At 40.8% G+C, this 22,596-nt stretch overlaps 1 protein-coding gene across 1 annotated transcript; it reads right to left on the minus strand.

Annotated features, from left to right (window-relative positions):
- Nucleotides 1–1,929: 1,929 nt before the first annotated feature.
- On the minus strand, nucleotides 1,930–20,627 carry SAMD7 (sterile alpha motif domain containing 7). The gene is made up of 7 exons (XM_049629625.1): nucleotides 20,527–20,627; nucleotides 19,143–19,267; nucleotides 15,106–15,184; nucleotides 13,355–13,977; nucleotides 12,180–12,301; nucleotides 5,451–5,561; nucleotides 1,930–2,318 (listed from the first exon to the last, which is right to left on the minus strand). The coding sequence occupies exons 1-7, from the start codon at nucleotides 20,625–20,627 to the stop codon at nucleotides 2,151–2,153; spliced, it is 1,329 nt and encodes a 442-aa protein (XP_049485582.1). The 3' UTR covers nucleotides 1,930–2,150.
- Nucleotides 20,628–22,596: the final 1,969 nt, after the last annotated feature.

Genomic DNA, 22,596 nt, shown 5'->3' on the forward strand with positions numbered 1-22,596 from the left:
TTCCATCGGAAGAGTGCAGGGAGCTGAGGACCCTCCTTCACCTACATCCTCTGCTTTTTTATGCATGGATCTAAGATTAAGCACAGTGCTTTTTTTGGTGATAGTATATGCCAGGAAGTCATGTCAGAACACTTTCCTTAGTGAGACTTTGAGACACATGTGTTCAAGTGAATCAGTTACCAACTCGATTGACTCATTTAGCAGGGATAAGAAATTTAAAACTGTCATATGGATTGAACCACACGATCCTTTTCCCACTAAAAATATTAATTAAACTTTCCTTTTTATCCCCCACCATAACATCTGTTAACTCACATTTGGTATCTTGTGAAACTTCTCTATGCTGAGAATTCTAACAGTTGAAAGGGCATGTGACAAAACTTCGTAAAATTTTGAAATTTTCCCGGATTATTTCTCTTTTTCTCCTTCTCTCCCTCCTCAGTCTCTCTCTGTCTCTCTTTCTCTCTCCATAGAAAGTAAATTAGCAAATCCACAAGGATATTTGAAAGTACAATATAATTTTATGTTGGCAAAAACCCCTTGCTGTTTTCAGATTAAAAGTGAAAGAGAGCAAAGCTTGATGATGTTAGCCTGGCTTGTAGGGAAATAACTTCAAAAACCCACCTTTAAACCAAAAAGTGAATGTGGGTACCAGCCTATACATGTTGTACAATGCACTTTATTTTTTTGTTTTAGTTATCTATTGCTGTGAAATAAATTACTCCAAAACTTTGTGGCTGAAAACAACACATTTATTATTTTGCAGTTTCTGCGGGTCAGGAATCCAGGAGCGACTCAGTGGAGACCTCTGGTTCAGGCCCTCCATCAAGCTGTAGGCAGAAGCTGCATGTGTAATTATCTCAGTGCTTCATTGAGGAGAAGCCACGTTCAAGTTCCTTAATGTGGCTTTTGACAAGCCTCAGAAGATTTGTTTCCAGGTTCCATCACTCAGGCTCTCAGCAGGGCTGCCTGGACTCATAGAAGCTGGCTCCCTCAAGAGCAGGGATTCCAAAGAGAGAGAAAGAGCATCCCAGACAGAGGAACCAAAGATGTGACATCCATCATGATTTTCATATTATGTTCACTAGAAATGAGTCAGTAAGTCCATCCCACCTAAGAGGGGAGGGCGTTACACTAGGGCACAGGGACCGGGAAGCAGGGATCATTGGGGGCTATCTTCGAGGCTGCCTGCTACAGTTTCTTCATTTTAAATGTAAATTTTAAAAATAGAAAATGCATTCTCATCGTTGGACATTTAAAATGTACAGGAGGGTATGTGCTAAGTTTCCCTCATGCCCCTGTTGCCAGTCCCTTCCTTGAGCAAACTCCTAGCCGTTTCTTGTGTATCTTTTCAGAGGCTTTCTGTTAAGTGTAAAGTTGAGAGGGACTCCACGGGGACAAGCAGAAAGTCACCTTCATCTTCTCCCCTCCCTCCAGCCAATTCAAACCTGCTTTGCAGAGATAACTCTATCCCCACCCTTTGTGGGAAATCTGAGGTGGGTACTGTTACTTTTCATCTCCGTCTCAGATAATTAGGAGTTATTTTGAGTCATGACAATTTCATGTCAGAAAGAAAATGCTGAATAACAGTCTCTCTGAACTGAAAGGTTAAACCTGTTCTTCCCTGGCTTGGTCCTTCTTCAGCCTGGAAGCCTGAAGTGAGAAAAAGTGGAGGCCTTGTGGTCAGCTTCTCTTTCTCATTTTTGTACTTTGCCACTTTTTCTTCTACATCTTTCAACTCTATGGGATTGCCTTGGTCTCTTTCTGGGTTGGGGGATGGGAAATGAGTGAAGGGAGATAAGGAACTCTTTTTTTTTTTTTTCAGTATTGGTTCTTTTGGCTTCTTAGGAGATTTCCTCATGGAATCATCCAACTGTAGCTTTTTTGGTGTTTGCAAATGCTCTCCTTCATTCAGCATTTGCTTCCAAGGATACACCTGCAGCCACTTTGGGCTGAAGTCACATTAGGAAGGCTCTCGGACAAGGCCTCCTTAAGGGCTCCAGGAGGGCTGGCTTTCTCTTCTTCCCAGCTTCCATCTCATCTTGGGAAACCCTCACACACCCTTCAGAATGTCCTGGACTCTTTGGAAAACTGATTAAGACTGTTCTTGCTCCTTGAGGGTTTTAATTTCTCATGCTATCTTGTTCGCTTCATTTAGGAATTGTTATATCCTGGGAACAAGGGACATCCAATGTATCACCCCAGGAATTAAAATCCAAAAGAGGGGATGTATCTGCTGGTTGATCAAATGGTTGTTTTGTATGGGTAGGAAGTAAAAGACTTTTCTTATACAACATACTTTCCACTTGCTGAGATACCTTTGGAGACAAAATGATTATAACAATTAAGTCTATAGATTCTTTCAATAACCCAGCATCCTCTGCTTAGGCACACATGGCAGGAAGGATAGGTAATTTCAGGCATGGGGCATCTAGATAGTTGTGAGGGACACCGTTCTAGGATGTGGGGGGTTTTTCTTTCTCTCAGAAACATCCAGCGTTTATTACTGTAAAACTGGATATCACCGTGGTAGCAACTTTGTAATTCCTGGCTCTGGGTCTGCTATGGTTCATCTGTGACACAATCATTTCACTCTGAGTTTACTCCACCTCACCCTTTCCTAAGGGTCCCTCAACAGATCCCACAGACACCCCACTCCACCTTTACCAATGCCCAACTGGCACTTCTCTAAGCTGAGGCTCTAAGCTGAGATTCAGCACACAGGTGGCTTCAAGTTGCCTTAGTGTTGAGACATAAACATTGCCGCTTTGGGCCTCGGTGCCCCAGCATTAACCGCTGGGCTCTTACACACACCTCACCCTCCATGGGACCCAGGGGATTTCTACGTCGTTCACATTGTCATAGCTCAAACCCAGCTTCTTCTCCTCTAATAATACTGGGTTCTCAGATTCCAGTAATGTCCTGTATGCCTTGTATGCCCTGTTCAGGTCCACCTTTTAAGTTTCTGGTCATCCGGGTGGGTTTTCTTCTTCTCAGCAGGGCTTACTATAATGGAATTTTGCCCCTGCTTCCCATTTTGGAGATTGAGATCTCCCCCACAGCTTCTGGGGAGCTCTGTCCTGTTGTGCAGGCAGATGGAGCCTGGACTTTAGAGCTCACTTGGGCTCCATAGAGTTACTTATACACATTAGGTGTGAGCACAGGAAATGACTACAGCCTTGTGAAAATGATTTGGGGCTAACAGTGATGGCAAGTGAGGACAAGATGAAGACTGACTTGGAGAATGTAACACTGTATGCCAACTATATTCAAAAAGAAAAAAGAAAGGCTTAGAGCTGGCCACGTTGTTAAGGGAGAAAAAAATAAGTGCCAGAGTGATAAATTAAAGCCAAAGTAAATCAGATTTGAGAAAAAAAAAAACATGCAGTGTCATTAGAATGCCAAGAGGGATAGTATCCTCACTAAAGAAAAATAAATTGTTGGGGCGCCTGGGTGGCTCAGTCAGTTAAGCATCCGACTTCGGCTCAGGTCATGATCTCGCAGTCCGTGAGTTTGAGTCCTGTGTTGGGCTCTGTGCTGACAGCTTGGAGCCTGGAACCTGCATCAGGTTCTCTGTCTCCCTCTCTGTCTGCCCCTCCTCTGCTCGTGCTCTCTCTCTGTCTCTCAAAAATAAATAAACAAAAAAAAAAAAAATTAAAAGAAAAAAATAAATTATTTAAAAGTGAATACCATATTGTACCAATGTTAATTTCTTAGTTTTGACAAATGTGCCACATTATGTAAAATGTTAGCCTTAAGAAAAGCTGGGTGAACTCTATTATCTTTGCAACTTTTCTATACCTAAAATCATTCCAAAATAAGAAGTTGAAAAAAAAAAAAAAAAGAATACCAATGGAAACATTAAGGTGTTTACACTAGAAATAAAGAACTTCTTTACCCTAAACTTTTTTGGCAGATAAAAATGGTTTTCGAAGGACATTTTGAAGTCTCATTGTTCTTTGCGTAAATATGTATTGTAAAGTGGTTCAGTTCTGTATAAATTCTGGGAAGAATCAGTTGATGATTCTTGGTTTCACTTTTAGGAAACTCACTCTTTCAACAAATAACTTTTGACCTATCATGAGTCTTGTATACTCTAAAGATACATTAGTCAACAAAACAGATAAAGATCTATACTCTCATGGAGCTTACATTCTAGTGGGTTTGGGGGGGGGGAATCAACAATAAACATGAATATAATAAATGCATTGCATTGTATGATTGAAGATGATAGGTGCTGTTGGGGAAGAAGAGAAGAAAAGGAACAGCAGTAGTGTGCACAGATGCTGAGCTGGGTACAATTGTAAATAGGGCGATCAGAGCAAGCTTCATTAAGAAGATATAGCAGAGCAAAGATGAAGGAGGTAAGGGAACAAAGCATGAGGATATCAGGGGAAGAGCATCCCAGGCAGAGGGAACGGCCCTTTGGGGGAGCTTGCCGACAAGTTTAAGCAGCATCCAGAGGCCAGTGGTCAAAAGCAGTAACTGGGGGGTGTGGAGCAGAGGGGAGGTAAGTAGAAGACGAGGTCAGGAAGGTAAGGATAATGGTGGGTGGAGAGGAGCACAAATGATATAAACTTTGGGCAGTTACTCTGGAGGAAATGGGGAGCTATTGCAGACTTTTGAGCCAAAGGGTGACATGGTCTGTCCTATGTATTAGAAGGATCATCCTGAACTGTTTTGTGCATAGGCTCTGGGAGGGCAAAGGCGGAGCAGGGCAAACAGAAGGCTAAAGCAGTAATCTAATGAGAGATACTGGTGCTTTAGTCCTGAAGGAAGCAGCGGAGATGGTGAGAAGTCATGAACTGGAGTTGGCTCGGTCCAGTCTCAAGAGCCAATCATTACATTTTCTGGAAGTTTGCAAAGCAGTTGCTAAATGTGGCATTGTTAAAAATTAAATTATTTAAATTTACAATTAAATACATTATATTGAAAACTCGAGTCATCAATACTCAAAACTGATCACTCCTTAATTGTTTTTACCTAACGATTTTACTATTAATTATTATTATTCTGCTCCTGAGGTCAGTTATGTGTATCCATATGGTGAACATGCTCTAAAATGGGGCACTGCTGCGCCTCTCTCCCTGATTCTGAATTCGGGGACATGACATTAGGAGTTTGTCAGCCATCGTAGGCGTATTTACATTACAGAAATTAACAGATGCTACAAGTCAGCGTTCATTTTGTTTTTTAAAGGGAACTAGTTGTTAAACATTCACCAGCACACCACTGCTTTGTGCCTTCCCAACCATAGCTAGGAATGAGTACCACTACCCCACCCAAAGCTTTCAGGTTTCCCCATTTCTGTCAGGTCCCCACCCACAGAGGGGCAAAGCTTAATAAAGAGGTTAAGTGGGTATTGTGCATATTACAACAGGAGAAAAGTAACATATTTCTCTTAAGCCTCATACCATTAATACATATTTGGTTATGAGAACTCACCATACCTGAGACTGAATCTTGAGCGCCGGCCCTAGCTTTAATCCCAGAGTGCTGCGAAGATGCTCCTCGGTGAGTAATGGCAAGGTTTCTCCATCAATTGCATGATCTTTAAATACCTTTATCAAAAACAAAAGGTGTGAACTTTGCATGTCTTTAGAAAAAATTCCTGTGTGGGGCAGCTGGGTGGTTCAGTCAGCGGAGCATCCGACTCTTGATTTCAGTTCAGGTCATGATCTCACAGTGGTGGGATGGAGCCCCCTGTCAGGCTCCATGCTGAGCGTGGAACCTGCTTAAGGTTCTCTCTCTACCTTTGCTCCTCTCCCCACCCCCCTTTTGTCTCTCTTAAATAAAATAAGTAAATAAATAAAAATAAACAATTTTTTTTTAAGTAATCTCTATACCCAATGTGGGGCTCAAACTCATGACTTTGAGATCAAGACTTGCATGCTCTCCCCACTGAGCCAGCTAGGTGGCCCCCCCCCAATTCATTCTTTCTTTCTTTCTTTCTTTCTTTCTTTCTTTCTTTCTTTCCTTTTTTATTTATTTATTTAGAGAGACAGAGAGAAAATGCAAGAGGGGGAGGGACACATAGATTGAATCCCAAGCATGATCTGCACTGATAGTGTACAGCCCTTCTCAGAGCTCGAACTCACTATGTGAGGTCATGACCTGAGCCAAGATCAAGAGTCAGTCACTTGGGGCGCTGGGGTGGCTCAGTCGGTTAAGCATCCGACTCTTGATTTCAGCTCAGGTCGTGATCTCACGGCTCGTGGGTTTGAGCCGCTCATCTGGCTCTGTGCTGACAGTGCAGAGCCTGCTTGGAATTCTCTCTCTCTCTCCCTCTCTCTGCCCCTTCCCCACTTACACACACATTCTCTCTCTCTTTCAAATAAAAAGAGTCGGTCACTTAACCGACTGAGGCACCCCCCAAATTCTTGTTCATATATAGGTATTTTAGTTTTGAAGGAACCATTAAGACTGCTTGAGGATGACACAAAATGTCATAAAGTTTCTTATTTTCAGTTACTCTCTCTTCTGTGATCCAGTAGCACGTCTGTGCTCTTTAATGACTCTTGGAGTACATTGTAATTCTGTCTCTGGAACTCAGATCCAACCTGGAATAGTTATGACTTGAGGGCAGGCCCATGTCTTGTTTACCAGTGCCCCTATAATGCTGTGGCTGGGATATGGTAGATGTGCAATAAATGTTGCTGGGCAAACCAATGAATGGACAAATAGGCTGAGTAAAGTGTGGTGGGTGGAAACCATGGCAGACAAATTTTACCTCTCACGCTGACAGGTGCAGTGTATCCGTCCACTGCCCTGCATGCATGGCAAGGGGAGGAGAGGGAAATGCAGGCAAATGCTGTAGCGTTCGGCCTTTCCGGGGCCCTATCTGTTCTGCCTGTGTAGTGGATGCCACCGTGCCTTCTTTTCTTCTGGAAACTAGGAAGGCCACCGGTGGACAAAGATTCCAGGCAGATAAAGAGATGAATCAAAAATCTGGGCAGATTTGGTAGTGCTGTAATTTCATGATCTCCAGCTTCCATCTGCCCGGCAATCCTCTATTTACTGATAAGTTTCCTCTTTTTTCTATTTTCAAGCTCTCTTCACACTCTTCAAACTTAAGATCTTACAGAATCCTCCCTCATTTTCAGCAGATTATATAACTTCCTAATTAAAAGAAAAGAAAAGTAAAGAAAAGGAAAAGAGAGAAGGGAAGGGAAGGAAAGAAAAGGAAAGGAAAGAAACCAATAGACAAGAACTTCCTCTAATTCTGCCCAGCAACCTAAAAACTTGTATTTTCTCCCTTGGTCCTGATATGGTGGAAGAGTGTCTCTCAGTGTTTGAAGACAATCTCTTCATTGAAGACAATCTCCTCACCCCTCCCACCTCAGGCTTCACTCAGTAGATAACCCCCTCTCTCAGTGTTAGTCTCCCCTCTTGAGCTGGCTCCTTCCCATTGGCATTTACCCAAGTCTCCATCATTAAGCAAACAATAATAAGGCATCTACACAAACGCTTCCTCACTCCGTCTCTAGATACAGCCCTATACCTCTCATCCCCTTCACAGGCCAGTTTCTCAAGAGTTTTGATCTTCCCTGCCTCAATGTTCTTACTGTCCAGTCATTCCTCAGTCTCAAGGACTCTGACTTCTACCCTCACTAGGCCACTAAACCTGCTTGTCTCTGGGTCCCCGGTGACTCTACTGTTACCAAGTGCATGGATGTTCCTGGTGTTCCTGGCTGTATTTGACATTGTTGACTACTTTTTCATTAAAAAAAAAAAAAAAAAAAAAAAAAAAAAGCTCTTTCCTGGCCTTTGCAAGGCGCTCCCTCCTGGGTACTCTCTGCCTTTCTTTCTCAGTCACTTGTGTGGCTATTATTTCTTTATCCATGTTTATGGGTTAGGGTTCCTTAGGCTTCTGCCTCAGGTGCTCTTTGGTCTTCCTGATTCGTCTCAGTCTCTCTCTTGGCTTCAGTGAATATCTCTTTCTGCTGAAGGCTCCCTAATGTATACCTTAAACTCACAAGCTGAATCACGCCAATTCTGCCTTTTCCATAGTGTTCTTGTCTACCCGCCCCACTGGTGCCACCCTGGATCTAGAGCTTCCCCACTAGTCTTGCTGCCCTCAACCTATTTTCATAAGAGCAACCTGAGTGACCTTTCTGAAATATAAAGCTAAGTATGCCACTCATGCTTAAAACCTCCACTGCCTCCAGGATAAAGCCACAGTCCCTCCCTGGGTCTCCACAGCTCTTTGTGACCCGACCCCCTCCCCTCATCCAGCCTCTTATCTTGCCATTGTCCCCTCTCTCACTGCCTTCTCTGCCACTGGAAGCTATCTCGAAATCCCAGCTGTGCTAAATTCTTTCTGGTTCCTGGTCTTCACTTGGAAATTTCTCCTTTGCCTCTCTTCCACCTCCCCTCCCCCCTCAGCTAGTAATCTCACTTACAGATGCCTCTCCCTTCAAGAAGCCACAAGGCCCTCCCGTGTGTGCCCACCATGCTCTGTACCTGCTCTCTCGTAGCATCTCCACGTTGATGTGGAACTCCTTACTAGTGTCCCTCTTCTGGACTTTAAGCTCAGTGGCAAGGGGAACCATATTTGTCTTGTGTCCACTATATTGGAGGGCATGCCTCAGGACTGACTGAAAAGTCAAGTCTTTTGGGGAAGCTTCTGTACTAGGAAATTCTTGTTCTAATAGATTTTAGTTATTTATAAACTGTGTTTGCTAAGTAATTATTTCGTTTCCTACTTTAATTAAGGAAATTATAGAATGCCTAACATGAACTAACTTATCTTAGGCCAAAGTGAAAAAGTTGACACTTTGGTTAGGCTTGTAGCCTTATCTTGGGGAAACGTATGATTTCTCTTAACGTTTTTTGAAGTATTAGGAATAAATTAAGGATTCCTTTTACCACCTTTGACAATACCTAGGGGCCCAGGTACCCTTGACTATAAACCATATGGCCCAGTATCTTCAGCGTAAAGTAATTGTGGTGGAAAGAGATAGATTTGTAGTCTCATACACATTTTTCAAGCACTCACTCTCTTAGACACTGTGATGCTCAGTTTTACTCAGCTGCAAAATAGAGTTAATATCTTCTTCATGGAATTGGTATACATTAAATTTAAAAGATAATCTAAACGACGTGCCTGATACAGAGATTTGCATATAGTCCATGTTCAGCAAAAAGTAGGCATTATTATAATAATGAGACAACCAGTGTAGAAAAGGTTAAGTGAGTTGCCAAGAAGCTGAGCTTGCCAAGTAGAGAACTTAGAAAATAAAAGGTTTCTCATTCTGATCCAGGATTTTTGCTATGTAATCCTGCTGCCATTCAGAGAAAGGGGTACTGGTGAAAACAGTTAAATGTATTAATGGTGGGAAGGTTTGGCCCATTTCTCTTTCCTTTGTAGGGATTCCATTGAGGAATGAAGGGATGCATTTTCTTTTCTTTTCTTTTTTAGTTTTCTTAATGTTTACTTATTTTTGAGAGAGAGAGAGACAGAGTGTGAGTGGGAGAGGGGCAGAGAAAGAGGAAGACACAGAATCTGAAGCAGGCTGTAGGCTCTGAGCTGTAAGCATAGAGCCTGATGCTGGGCTCGAACTCACAAACTGTGAGATCATGACCTGAGCTGAAATCAGATGCTCAACCAACTGAGCCACCCAGGTGCCCCAGGATACTTTTTCAAACAGAGACAGGTTGGCAGCTGGGACTGACTTGCATGAGGACCCAAGCCTCAGCCCTGACGGATGAACCTGGGCCTGAGGCAAAGTTGCAGAATATGCCAGTGTCACTCACATGTCCCTCCTACTTCCTTGTCAAGACAGCAGTTTAAGCCAGGAGCACCATATAAATGTACACATAATTTTAGTAATTTCGGTTCTTTTAGGGAGAGAATATTTTATCTGCTGAGTTCCTTGAATGAGACATTTACTTAGAACAAACAAGATGTGTCACAGGCTCTCCTGGATGTCCCTGAACAATTGAGCTACGAACCCTCTCTCTCTCTATTTAAAAGAATTCATTTGCATAGGAGCTTTGAGGTTTAGTTGTGGTTATTTTTTTCTGGCTTTCTTTTTATACCTACAGGAGGCAGTTGGTAGGAGGTTGCTGAGTGGCCACCTAAGGCAGAGATGAGAAAGAAGACAGCAGGGTGGGTGTGGGAGACATGGTGGGTGTGACCCTGACTAGTCCCAGGCTGTGACATACTAGACAAGGATTCCAGGGACAGCTGTGCCCGAGCTGTGCTGCTTCTGAGCTTGTTGCACTCAATTGCATCCAAGGGGACTCTCTCCATTTCTGTACAGAATACTGTCCCTAACACGGCAGGGGCATGCCTAGCAGGGCAGTGTTCTTCTTGCTGTTGATTTCACCATCAGTCACCAGCTGAGAGGGAATAGACTCATGAAGAAACAAGAGCAGAACTTGACCCTAACCACATTTGAGAAACACCTAGAAATAACTGTTCCATTTCTTGGGGTGGGGAAAGGAGCGCTGACATCCTGTTGGTGAGAGATAATGAGTCAGCAAAGTGTGGGGTATTCGTGCTTATGTGACTTCTACATACCCATAAGAAGACATTTGGGATGATAAAGTATGAAATGCATGTAGCATCATTTATTACAAGAGCGGGTCTCATAAGCGGCACTTCCATGCCTGTGGATCACTGGCTGATGAAGAATAATGAGGGGCCAAACAGATTTGGCCCACCCAGAAGCCAGCAATCACATGTTCATTGCTTATTGCTGATTTCAACTATTGCTTATTTCAGACTGTTATCAAAATTTGGTAACTTTGTTGTACTGGCAGTTGGTGCGGCACTTGATAAGTGGAATAGATAAATTTAAAAAGGGATTGCCCCATGGTCAATGACTAATAAGAAAATAATAAGGTTAGACTCATTGAATGGGAGAAAACAGGACAAAATTTTTTTACAAAGTATGCAAAAAGACAAAGTGGATAACTGAAAGAATACAACTTGCCTGATAAGGAACCCGTTATCTTGAGGAGCCTCTGATAGCATGGTGAAATTAACGCTCATCAAGAACTTATAAGGTGCCAGGCCCTCTTTACTGCTTACCACAATCCTTTGAGGATAAATTATATAATTATCCCCATTTTACAGATGAAAAACAGCACTAAGAAGACAGGCGGCTTGTCCTAGGTCACATGTCCAGATAACAGAAAAGCCAGGATTTGAACTTGTACTTTCTAGTTTCATAAGCTATGCTCTTAACCACTACTCTATCTAATTTTCCATAAGTCCCATAAACAGAACAAAAAAAAAAAAAAAGAAAAAGAAAAAGTAGAAGAATTAATGGCATTAAATTGAAGAAAAAAAATGATCATAAAACCAAGATCTGAAAAAAGTCATTTCTAACATCAGTTAATTATGTTAAATTATAATGTCCTTTCCTTGCCTTTTTTTCCTTTAATATATAAACCAAAGATAATGACACCAGATTTAGTAAGCAAATTGCAGCTTAAAGTTGTGTTATTAAATCACTTGAAAAAATAAACTTCATATATGAAAATGTAGCATTGACATAAACTTCAAAAACCGGCCAACCCATTATTTTTGTCACCGGTTTTCCCATATGAGGAGAGCTAGTCTTCTTTCCAACTGTCCTAATGGTTCATTATGATTCAAAAAAATAGTATTTTATCTACCAGACTGAATTATACGTGTGTATTCCCTTTTGCATATTGCCCTGGCATAAATAGAGAATTTGAAAGTAGTTAATTTCTTATTTTTCAGATCTATAGGCTTGTTACTCTTTTTAGAATAAATAATATATTTCTATTACCTATTATGAGTAGTCTAAAACTTCTGGTACAGAAGTATGTGCCCCCCAATGTTTGCTATATGAAAGAATAGGGAAAGTACTCATCATTTCTCAATATTTTTGGATGTTTAGCCTCTGAATCTCCTAATTTTGGGTAAATTCCTATCTCCTAGGAATCTTGATGGAACAGAAACTAATGCCAGACATTGGCTTTCCCAGCCTCCCCTGCAGATGGGCTGTGGGGACATGACCCAAGCTTCAGCAATCAGAGGCTCCTGTCCCCCGTCAGTCGATGACATACAAGGGGTAGATTAGAAGCAAACTCAGAGAAGCAAACTTCTCTGAGAGAAAAATGCAAGTTTGGCAGAACCCATGTTGAAGGAAACATATTTCAAAATGTCTTATTTTTATGAAAGTACTTAAATGTTCAGTCACCTGAGCATAATCTGAACAACCTGGAAGGCCCCTAATGAAGTCGTGCACGTCATTCACGGTCCATTTCTGAATATCTTCATCCAAAGACAGATTTTCCCCAATTGTAACCAGTGGGTGCGCTCCTTTAAAAGTGGAAAGGAAATTATTTTGTGGTATACAATTTCCAGGAAAAGGGGAAACTAAGAGCACGGTTTTATGTATAGTTACATTAATTTCCTTATATTCTATTACCACAGAGGGTCCCTTTATATATATACCACAGAGGGTCCCTTCATATCTATGTGCAAGCTCCTTAAACAATACTGAGAGATATTTTCTGAAAAATTTAGCAATCTCCTTTCTTTCCTTCTTCTAAAGGATCTTTAATGACAGCATTATCGTAAATAAACAAAGACGTTCCATACTGCTTCATTTTCTCTCAGGTTCTAATAGACATGCCCTGTGGATTTCATTCTCCAGATGAACACTGTCATGTTCTATGATGTTCTATGAATTACCATGCTCTCTAGGTGACATGAGAATGTAGCCACATATTCATCGAAATGGCAAATTAACGCTTTGTAAGGGTAAGTCACCAACACAATTGGTTTGGTGACGAGATTACAACTACCTCCCCCAAATACCTGTGTTTTAAAATGTTTTTACCAAAAGAAGTTCTAGAAACTATTCAGTGTTTGTTTGGGAGGGTAGTATGTTAATGTTTTTAGGTAAAAAGTTATCGTAACAGGAATGGGCACTGAAAGTTAATGCTTTTGTTTAACTGTCTATTGTTTTCTGCACTTAAATACAGGGGAGATGGAATTCATACTTTTAAGGAAGAAGTCCCTCTATTTTGTATTGAAGAAGTTAATAGCAAATTAAATTAAAAATTTAATTTAAAATTCTGGTAGGTTTCCCCATCTTTCCTCATTCTTGCCTTCCTAGCTTTCCTAGCTTCCTAGCTGAAAATTCTCTATACAGCAATATATACAGCAATATATAAATAGAGACAAGTTTCACTAATATGGCTTATTGGAACAAACATAATAAAGGGACTTCAAGAAGACATAGTCCTGAATAGGATTAAGAAAAAGAAGAATAAAAGGAAACACGATGAGAATGGTACATTATGTAATAACTTAAGGACGTGGTGACCTGTGGCTCATTAGAATCTGCCATTGGCCCCTGACACCCACCTGGCAGAGACGGTCGAGGAATTGGGGGACAAACCCCATTCTTTTCACCACAGGCTGCAAAGCCTTGCTCTGAAATCTTCTCCTTTGCACCATCCCAGGCCTTTGCTTCTAGGGGAGCACCATGAGCTCCCCAAGGTTTTTTATGGGTGGGCTCGAGCTCCCCACAGGTGTTGCCAAGAGCTGGCTTTTCATTGGTTTCCCTTGACTTCTGATTGTTGAGAGCTTCGGTTTCTGGTTCTTTTGCAAATTCATCCTCTTCATAGGGAATCACATGAGTCTGGCCTAAGATTTTTTCTTCTCCTTGACTTTTAGAGCTCTCAGTATCGCTGTCTAGAACTTTCTGATTCCCAGCACCTCTCCTGAGACGACGACATTTCTGACTCCAGCTTTCTAGAAAATGTGGACCAGCTGCCACTAGCGTGGGGGTTCCCTGAAGGTTTCTCAGGGTGCTTCTGTGAAAATGCAGGTCACTGGCAGGGAGCATGCTCCTGCCATGGTAGTTGGCTGGGCCAGGAGGGATGCTGGAGCTATAGAGGAATGGTATCCCTGGTCCTGCTAGTCCCTTGGGATTCACTTTTTCTATTCTCCTTTGCTGGTAAAATGCATGCATTTCCATTTCCATCCTAAAAACAAAACAATATATTTTATACACCCCAAGAAAACTGCTAGAAATATAATCTTAATGGTTCTCTGTGTTCCTTGAGATGGAACCTCTGCTTTTCCCAGGTCTTCCCACTACTTATCAGAAGTTTGTTGGGTGGAAACACGAATTCCCTTGAAAATCACCAGGAAGGAGAGTTTGGAATAAGACCTGAGGATGAAAGGTTTGGCCGAATCTCACAATGGAAGTCCAAGACCTGTCTTTAAAGCATTACCTCTAATAGATCTGGCAAATTTCGCAGGAATGGGAATAACATAGCACAGGGTAGTTTCTTGCCAGAAATTAATCCTCGAAGAAATCAAAGTTCTGGAAAGAGTTTTCTAAACCCCAAAGTATAATCTTAGTGGGACTCAAGGAAGTCAATGCAAGTCTCAACTGTTACAAATCAATGCAATTGGCAGGAGTTGTGGGGGAGGATTTGTTGGGGGTTTTGCTTAATTTATTTTGATTATTGGTTATCACCTGGACTCATTAGGGTTCAGTGATGGAAAACTGAGTCTGAGGCCTTCTTGTACCCCGGGGCCATGCCCTAGACATTATTGCTGTCTTTTCTTTCTCCTAGTTGCTACAACTGAAGTCCACTTTTGGGGCCACTGACATGGGGCTGCCTGGGCTCTGCTTGTAGAGTCCGAAGTGGGGTTGGCAAGCTTAGCTCCTATATTTGGGCAGAACTGAAGTCTTTTAAAACAGAAGTGCAAATATGAATTTCAGGGGACTCACAACTAGGCATTTTAATTATGAGACATTATTAAACTCTTAAGATCTACAGACATAGATTCACTATGTAATTTCTAATCTTACTTTTATCTGTAACTAACTTAAATATATGTTTGTATATATTTCTTTCTGTAATATTCCTGAAGTGCTTTTTGTATGTAATCAGGTATCTATCTATCTATCTATCTATCTATCTATCTAATATGTATATAATTAGAGTTTGTATGTGTATACAACACAAAATACAAATATAATGAATGCATATAAAAAGTATCTCTATATCTATCTATTATCTATCTATCTATCTATCTATCCATCTAAAACCAATGAACAAGTGAATAGAAAATAAATAAAAACAACACCATTATGTTACCTGGCAGTATGCTGCCTTTGAATCATTTCATTCCTTCTTGCCATTGCCTTTATGGATTCAGGTGGTAAAATGCCCCAACCTTAAAAAAGAAAACCACCATCCCCCCCCACAAACAAATTAACAATGTCCATTTAAAGATAATAAAAATAAAATACAATGATTTAAAAGAACATCCACCCACCAGTAGAGCACAGTGTTGGAAACAATATCAGATAATTGCTGTTCAGCATCTTAGAGTTACTTTGGTGATGGAATGATAAAACACTAGATAATTTTATTTTTCTTTAAGTGTGGGTCTCATGATTGGTGACATTTTCCTGCCATACTTGGGAAAAAAAAAATGAAATGAACTGTGGATCTCTTTGTTTCTAGCTTTTGAAGCAAAAACTGATAATTTTTCTTTTCTTTTGCTGCAAGAGAAATCAGTTGACCTTTAAAAAAAAAAAGTAACTAAGTGCTTCTTGTGCACCAAAACACTTGGAAATAAATTCAATGATTTCATGGATAAGATATAAAGCTCTCTATGTGGACTTTTTGGTGTGTCTGAGGAAGATACTTTTTGCAAAATGCCTTCAATGAAGTTGGTAGAAATTACATTCTTTGTGTCAATCTTCTGAAGTGTCTTGAAATAACAGCAGCATTACGGAATTCAAGGCTCTATTCTTGCCTGGTAACTTTATGCTCTATTGATTTTTTTCTTTCTCTGTACTCCTAATGCACTTAGAGTCTATACCGATGCTTTTTAAACCATCTATGGTAAAGCAGTATTTTTTTTTTCTTTTAAAATTTCTGCCCCTCATGGGCCAAAACATTTTTAAAAATATAATAAAACAGCCTGGGTGGCTCAGTTGGTTGAGCGACCAACTTCGGCTCAGGTCATGATCTCACGGTTTGTGAGTTCCAGCCCCACCCTGGGCTCTGTGCTAACAGCTGGGAGCCTGGAGCCTGCTTCAGATTCTGGGTTTCCCCCTCTTCCTGCCCCTCCCCCGCTCATGCTCTGTCTCTCTCTGTCTCAGAAAGAAACATAAAAAAATTTTTTAAAAATACAATAAAACAAACTTTTGTAAAATTGAAATGAAAACAAGGACAAATACAAGTGTAATGTAAAAAATGATCAGATTAATAGACATAGAATTACCCTGTCAAATTGCTGCAAAAGTTTATCTATTTATGCATTTATTCGCACAACCTCTTCATAGACCAGCACAGGTCCACAGAGAATTCTTCAACAATAATAGACATACAAATTGTACTTGTTTTATGTAGTTTTACATGTGAAAATCTGTTCTCCCTAACACAGGGGTCAGTATCATGAGAGAATTTCTTCTTGCACATGCTTTGTACTAACTTAGAAGAGCTCATTAACTCCTATTAATAACCCATCTTAAAATAAATAATGCTATAAATTTTTTAAGGGAGATTATTTGTCATTTGTAAAATTCAGAGATTGGATGAGGTGGCCTCTAAAATCCTCCTAATGCTAACGCTTTATATTTTTTATAACTCAGGGGCGCCTGGGTGGCTCAGTCGGTTGAGCGTCCGACTTCGGCTCAGGTCACGATCTCGCGGTTCGTGAGTTCGAGCCCCGCGTCGGGCTCTGGGCTGATGGCTCAGAGCCTGGAGCCTGCTTCCGATTCTGTGTCTCCCTCTCTCTCTGCCCCTCCCCCGTTCATGCTCTGTCTCTCTCTGTCCCAAAAATAAATAAACGTTAAAAAAAAATTTATATTTTTTATAATTCGGTTATAATTATAATTATAAATGATTATATATAATTATAAATAATATATATAAATTATATATATAATTTATATATATAAATAGATAAATTATACATAAAAATAAATATAATTATAAATAAATATAATTATATTTTTTATAATTCAGTGGGGGGTCAAAATATTCTTCTCTAGAGAGCCAGCATGGGTGAAACTATCAACCCATGAGGTACTGACTGCAAAAGAATGCTGAGAAATTTCTCATGAGAAGTCCAGTTTAGAGGGCACAATTTTAATTACCTGGATTTTAGAACCCTCTGAAATCTGGAATCCCCAAACCTATTCCAAGTTTCTTTCTCTTTCCTAAATAGATGACATCAAACTTAGTACTAGTCCAGCTGTAATAACCTACTTTCTTCCTGATACCCAATTTTTTGAAATAGATTTGTGTCTTGGTTTCTATTTTGCTAACTTAGTAGCTCAGTTTCTATAGGACTGAGGCCCTAGTTTTCCATTGCTTACTCTCCTACACATCAGCCTTGAGTCAGGAGACCTGACCTCTGTCCCTGAGACAGGTGGTGAATTTGCTTGCTTGTATCCAAACATTGGCAGCTTCCAGATTCTTTATCACTAAGATGGGCTCTGAGTCAGCAATGCAACTATTTCACTGGTCTATTTATGTGTTGCCTGTAACCATGGGCTATAGATTTACTGGGTTCTTGATGCCAGATGGGGTTTTCATCCAGGATTAGCCTTTGGGACAACCTTTTTGGTCCTTGGAACACTCTAGTGGGTGTGTCCAGTTTCAGTCAGGCCCTGGCTTCTACGCCCTATCCCCTTGCACTGGATCCATGCACAACATGCTCAAATCCAGGCAGACTGGTGTCTTCACTGGCCCTGGCACCAATCATATTTTTTCTTGTGCCAGGCTTTTCACTCCTACTTGTTCTTATCTATTGAGAGTTGTTGAAATTGGAGAGCAGGGACAAACAGAAACTCATGAATACGGTTTTGGGGGATAAGATACATCAGTTTGATCTTCTATATGATGAGGAATTTCTCTCTTCTTAATCTCTCTTGAGCCCCCACCAGTCATGTTTTCATTGATAGCCCTCTACTGAGATTGCTTTTATCAAGATCACCAATGAGCTCCACTCAGCTAAATCTAATCATATATTCTTAGTTTTCGTCTACTTCATCTACGAGAGGCATACTTGACCCAGATGCTCACTCTCTCCTTAAAACTTCGTCCCTTGCCTTCAATGCCACCAGGCTCTCCTGGGTCTCCTCCCATCACACTGTTTTCTCCTGTTTCTCCCTTGTTTGATCCTTCTCATCTTTTGGATCTTGTTGGTATGTCCTAGATATCATCCGTTTAACCTCTATCAACACTCACTCTAAAGATGATCTCATTTAGTCTCATCTATGCTGATGACTTCCAAAATTATATCTCCAAGCTGTCTCCAGAAGTCCTCTCTTCACTTTAGCTGCCTTCCTGACATCTCCCACTGATTATCTGTTAGGTACCTCAAACGTAACAGGAGCAAAACAGGGCCCATAACATCTCTCCCACCCCAAGAACTCTGTTCCTCTCACACTCTTCCTCAGCAGTGAACAGCAACTCTACCTCTCCTATTGTTCAGACCAAAATTTTTGCTATCCTCCTTAAGACCTCTCTCTCACACAGCTCATATCTAAACTGTGAGAAAATCTGTTATTTCTACCTTCAAAATAATTACTGAATCCAACTACGTGTTACTATGCAACTGTCACCACCCAGAGCCAACCCATCATAATCTTTTGGCTCTTCTGATAGCCCATTAACTCCCATCAGTTTATCTTCAGAGCTTTGATCCTATCAAGTTTGTATCAAATACAGGAGCTGGAGCCATCCTGGTAAAATGTAAGTCAGACCATGTCACTCCTTTGTGCAAACTCCTCAAAAGCTTCCCCTCCTACTCAGGATAAAAGGCAAGCCTCCACTTTGACCTATCAGAGATAAACAGCCCCAAGCCCCCTTAACTCTCAGATCTCATCTCCTCATGACCCCTTTAGTTCCTCACGTGTAAGATAAGACAGATAGAGATATTGCAACTTTTCATGTTATTCCTCAGTAAATTGGTAGTTGGAGGCATTAAGCAACTTACACGTGGTCACTTAGTGGTGGAACCATGATTGAAACCTAGGTAGCAAGTGCAGAACTTACAAGCACACCTGCCACACAGTTTTGCCAAACTTAGCAGTAAATGCGATGGCACGATGGCAGAACTTAATGCAGCCATCCAGGTCACATTGGTGCCACAGACCATCTATTGCTCATACCTGAGTAGACATGATTGGATAGCACGTTCGGCATATTTGCATTTGGTAGAACAGAGGATCCAAATTGGGAAGGAACACAAAACTGTCTTGGGTCAGCAGGAGCTACAGTGGAAGACAATAAATCTCTAGGAAAAAAAGATATAAAATAGATAAAATGAGGATGGAACAGTACAAATTTTCCATCGCATAGGCAGTGAGATTTTCTAATTGCCAGATGAGATTCTATCATCTCTTCCAAAAATAAGATGCAAAAATCCTGCAGCCTCTTGGTTTCAGTAGAAATGTGCTGAGAAACATCTACTAAGGAAGGATTGACCCAGCTGACAACACAACAGAAACATCAAGAAAAAAAAAAGTTTTAGAAATGTCTGGAAAAAATCTAATCAAATTAATACTGCTCTCTGATTTCCCATGACCAACATACTATTCTGACCACATTCTTTTCTCATGTAATAGACACACTTTGCCGTGGGTTTTGCCATCTGGGATCAGTGTTTGACTATGTGGTGGGCAGTTTGGTTTGTTTTGCCAAACTTCAGTGGTCTCGAGAAGTCAAAATTTATTGTTCACACTCCACAACAACAATAAATAATGGACATTACTTTCCTCTCAGAATGTCAAAATATTCTAAAGAGGGGAAAATAAGAAACTACCAGAGTGTACAACCTAAGTACTGATAATGTCACTTTTATTGAAAGAAAAAAATTGTTCTATCATGAGAAAACCAGGGTACTCAACTGTTATGGAGTGAGTTGTGTTCCTCCCAAATTCATAGGTTGAAGTCCAAACTCCCACTATGACTATATTTGTAGATAGGGCCTTTCATGGGGTACGTAAGGTTAAATGTGGCCATAACAGCGGAGCCCTGATCCGATAGGACAGGTGTCCTTAGAAGAAGAAGAGGAAGAGGAAGCAGGAGTGCATGCACAGAGAAAAATGCCAGGTGAGGGCACAGCAAGAAGGCGACTATCTGCAAGCCAAGGACAGAGGCCTCATCACAAATCAACTCTGCCGACACCGTGATCTATGGCTTTTCAGACTCCAGAACTAGGAGAAATAAAATTCTGTTGCTGAATCCATGCAGTCTGTGGTATTTTGTTAGGGCAGTCCTTGCAGATTGCATCAATGTTTATACCTGTATGATGCCTGTCCCATAGTAAGTGCTTGTTAGCTATGTGTGGAGTGTGTCAAGCAGGCCCCAGATGGGAAGTGATGGGAAGTGTGTTGAACGTGTGGCCAGCAGAGCATCTTGATATGAATTTGTGCGCCACAGTTCATGGAAGTGACACTAGACAAGAAAACAAAACTGGAGTCACCATCATTTGAAACGTTAATGGTCATCCATTTTCTCCTTCGAACAGAATAGTATATCAGAAAGAAATACCGATCCACCGTTGGAGGTTCAAATGTTGAAGGAACCAGTGGCATCCTCTGCTGCCCTGGTGCCGTCAGTAAAGGATTCATGGCCATCGTTGGATTTATCATTAATATCTCTCGCCACTGATGGAGTTCTAAAAAGAATCAGATAAATATGTAAACAAATAACTACACTTTTAGTGAACTATTTGAATTTTTCTTGAACACAACGAACACCTTTTGTATTTCCCCAACATCTGGGGAGACCAGCTATACCAAACTTTCAGTTACACAAAACCCCCTTCACTGTGAGCTCCCAGACCCAACTGCAGAACTTAGTGATTTTCAGCTTGTCCTTGGAATTCGTTGATGAGTTCACAGGAAATACCACACCATATTACAAGCAATAATAAAATTAAACCAGCCTTGCAAGATTCCAGAAATACCAACCTCCTTTCTTACAACTTATTTTGATTTTTATATTTCCAGGGGTACAAATGTGTCTATTTCCCATATGTTCAATCTTTAGAAAAATCTTCCTTTTTAATTGTTAAGATTAAAATAGAAAAGGGGAAAGTCATAGTGGCTAAAAATACATCTAGTTAAAGTAGATATAGACTAGGACTGTGTTTAATTAGAACAAGTGAGCAAGTTGTATCCAAATATACATAAACACAGGATGCATAACTTTATCTGAAGAACCTAATGACCAGAAATAGGGACCGTTGTTAAAAGGATAACATTTTTTTTTTAATTTTTTTTTTTTTAACGTTTATTTAATTTTGAGACAGAGAGAGACACAGCATGAACGGGGGAGGGGGAGAGAGAGAGGGAGACACAGAATTGGAAGCAGGCTCCAGGCTCCGAGCCATCAGCCCAGAGCCCGACGCGGGGCTCGAACTCACGGACCGCGAGATCGTGACCTGAGCTGAAGTCGGGCGCTTAACCGACTGAGCCACCCAGGCGCCCCAAAAGGATAACATTTTGATTTACATCTTCCTGTTAATTATTCATGTCCTTTGAGTAATTTTAAATATTAAACAAATACTAGTCAAGCAGGTCATTGTCGCTTTTCCTTCATCCTCCATTGTCACTTCAAAAAATTCAAGATACCTACAAGTATGGTTTTTAAAATATTTTATTTTATTTATTTTGAGAGAGAGAACAAGAGTGTGCATGCATGCACGCATTAGTGGGGGAGTGGCGGAGAGAGAGAGAGAGAGAGAGAGAGAGAGAGAGAATCCCTGAAGTAGGGGCTTCATCCTACAAACTGTGAGATCATTACCTGAGCCAAAATCAAGAGTCAGATGCTTAACTGCCTGAACCACCCAGGCACCCAGATACCTACAACTGTGTTTTTTAAAAAAGGAAACTAGGAGGGACCCCTGGGTGGCTCAGTCGGTTAAGTGTCTGACTTCAGTTCAGGTCATGATCTTGCGGTTGGTGAGTTCGAGCCCCACATCAGGCTCCACACTGACAGTGCAGAGCCTGCTTGGGATTCTCTCTCTCTTCCTCTCTCTCTACCCCTCCTCTACTTGTGCACACTTTCTCTCAAAATAAAGAAATAAACTTGAAAAATTAGGAAATTGGGAAGAAAATGTTCTGCTTTTCAAAGTAGTGATCTTCATTTTTTCCTTTCTTGTATGTATATTTGATTTGATTGTTAAAACAGTTAATACACTCATATAGATCAAAAACTAAAAATATAATGGTATTTAAATAAACAATCCCTTTTTAAGCTTCTTTTTAAGACTGAAACCTAGTGATCATAGTCCATAGTTCACCTAACATTGGCTTTTGCCATTCATATATTTAAAAAATTTCTTTATGTTGATTTCTTTTCACTGGGTTTCTGTGAGGTCAGTATAGTTTCCTCTCTGATAGTGACCTCAGAGAGTCTATGACTAGTCAGGATTAAAATAAAAATATTTGCCAGGTACCTGCCAGCCACGGTGAGAATGCCAACAAAGAACAAAGGTTGGGTATATGTCAGACATGGGCTTGCAATTCTGGCAAGGACACTGTCGTGCCTTGAAATCTCAGGTCCTCCGTGCACAATCTGGTGCACAGCCCCCTTCCTCCCCTTAGTCCATCACAC

This window comes from Panthera uncia, chromosome C2 (assembly GCF_023721935.1).
Source record: "Panthera uncia isolate 11264 chromosome C2, Puncia_PCG_1.0, whole genome shotgun sequence".
NCBI lineage: Eukaryota > Metazoa > Chordata > Mammalia > Carnivora > Felidae > Panthera > Panthera uncia.

Bases quoted from the DNA above. Each gene is read 5' to 3' on its own strand.
- SAMD7 (XM_049629625.1), bottom strand. From the start codon at position 20,627: ATGATAAATCCAACGATGGCCATGAATCCTTTACTGACGGCACCAGGG. The intron at 15,185-19,142 runs GTATGAGCAATA...TTCTTTTTTAAG, and splicing joins ATCCAATCATGTCTACTCAG to GTTGGGGCATTTTACCACCT. The intron at 13,978-15,105 runs GTAACATAATGG...TTTTGTTTTTAG, and splicing joins CAAAGGCAGCATACTGCCAG to GATGGAAATGGAAATGCATG.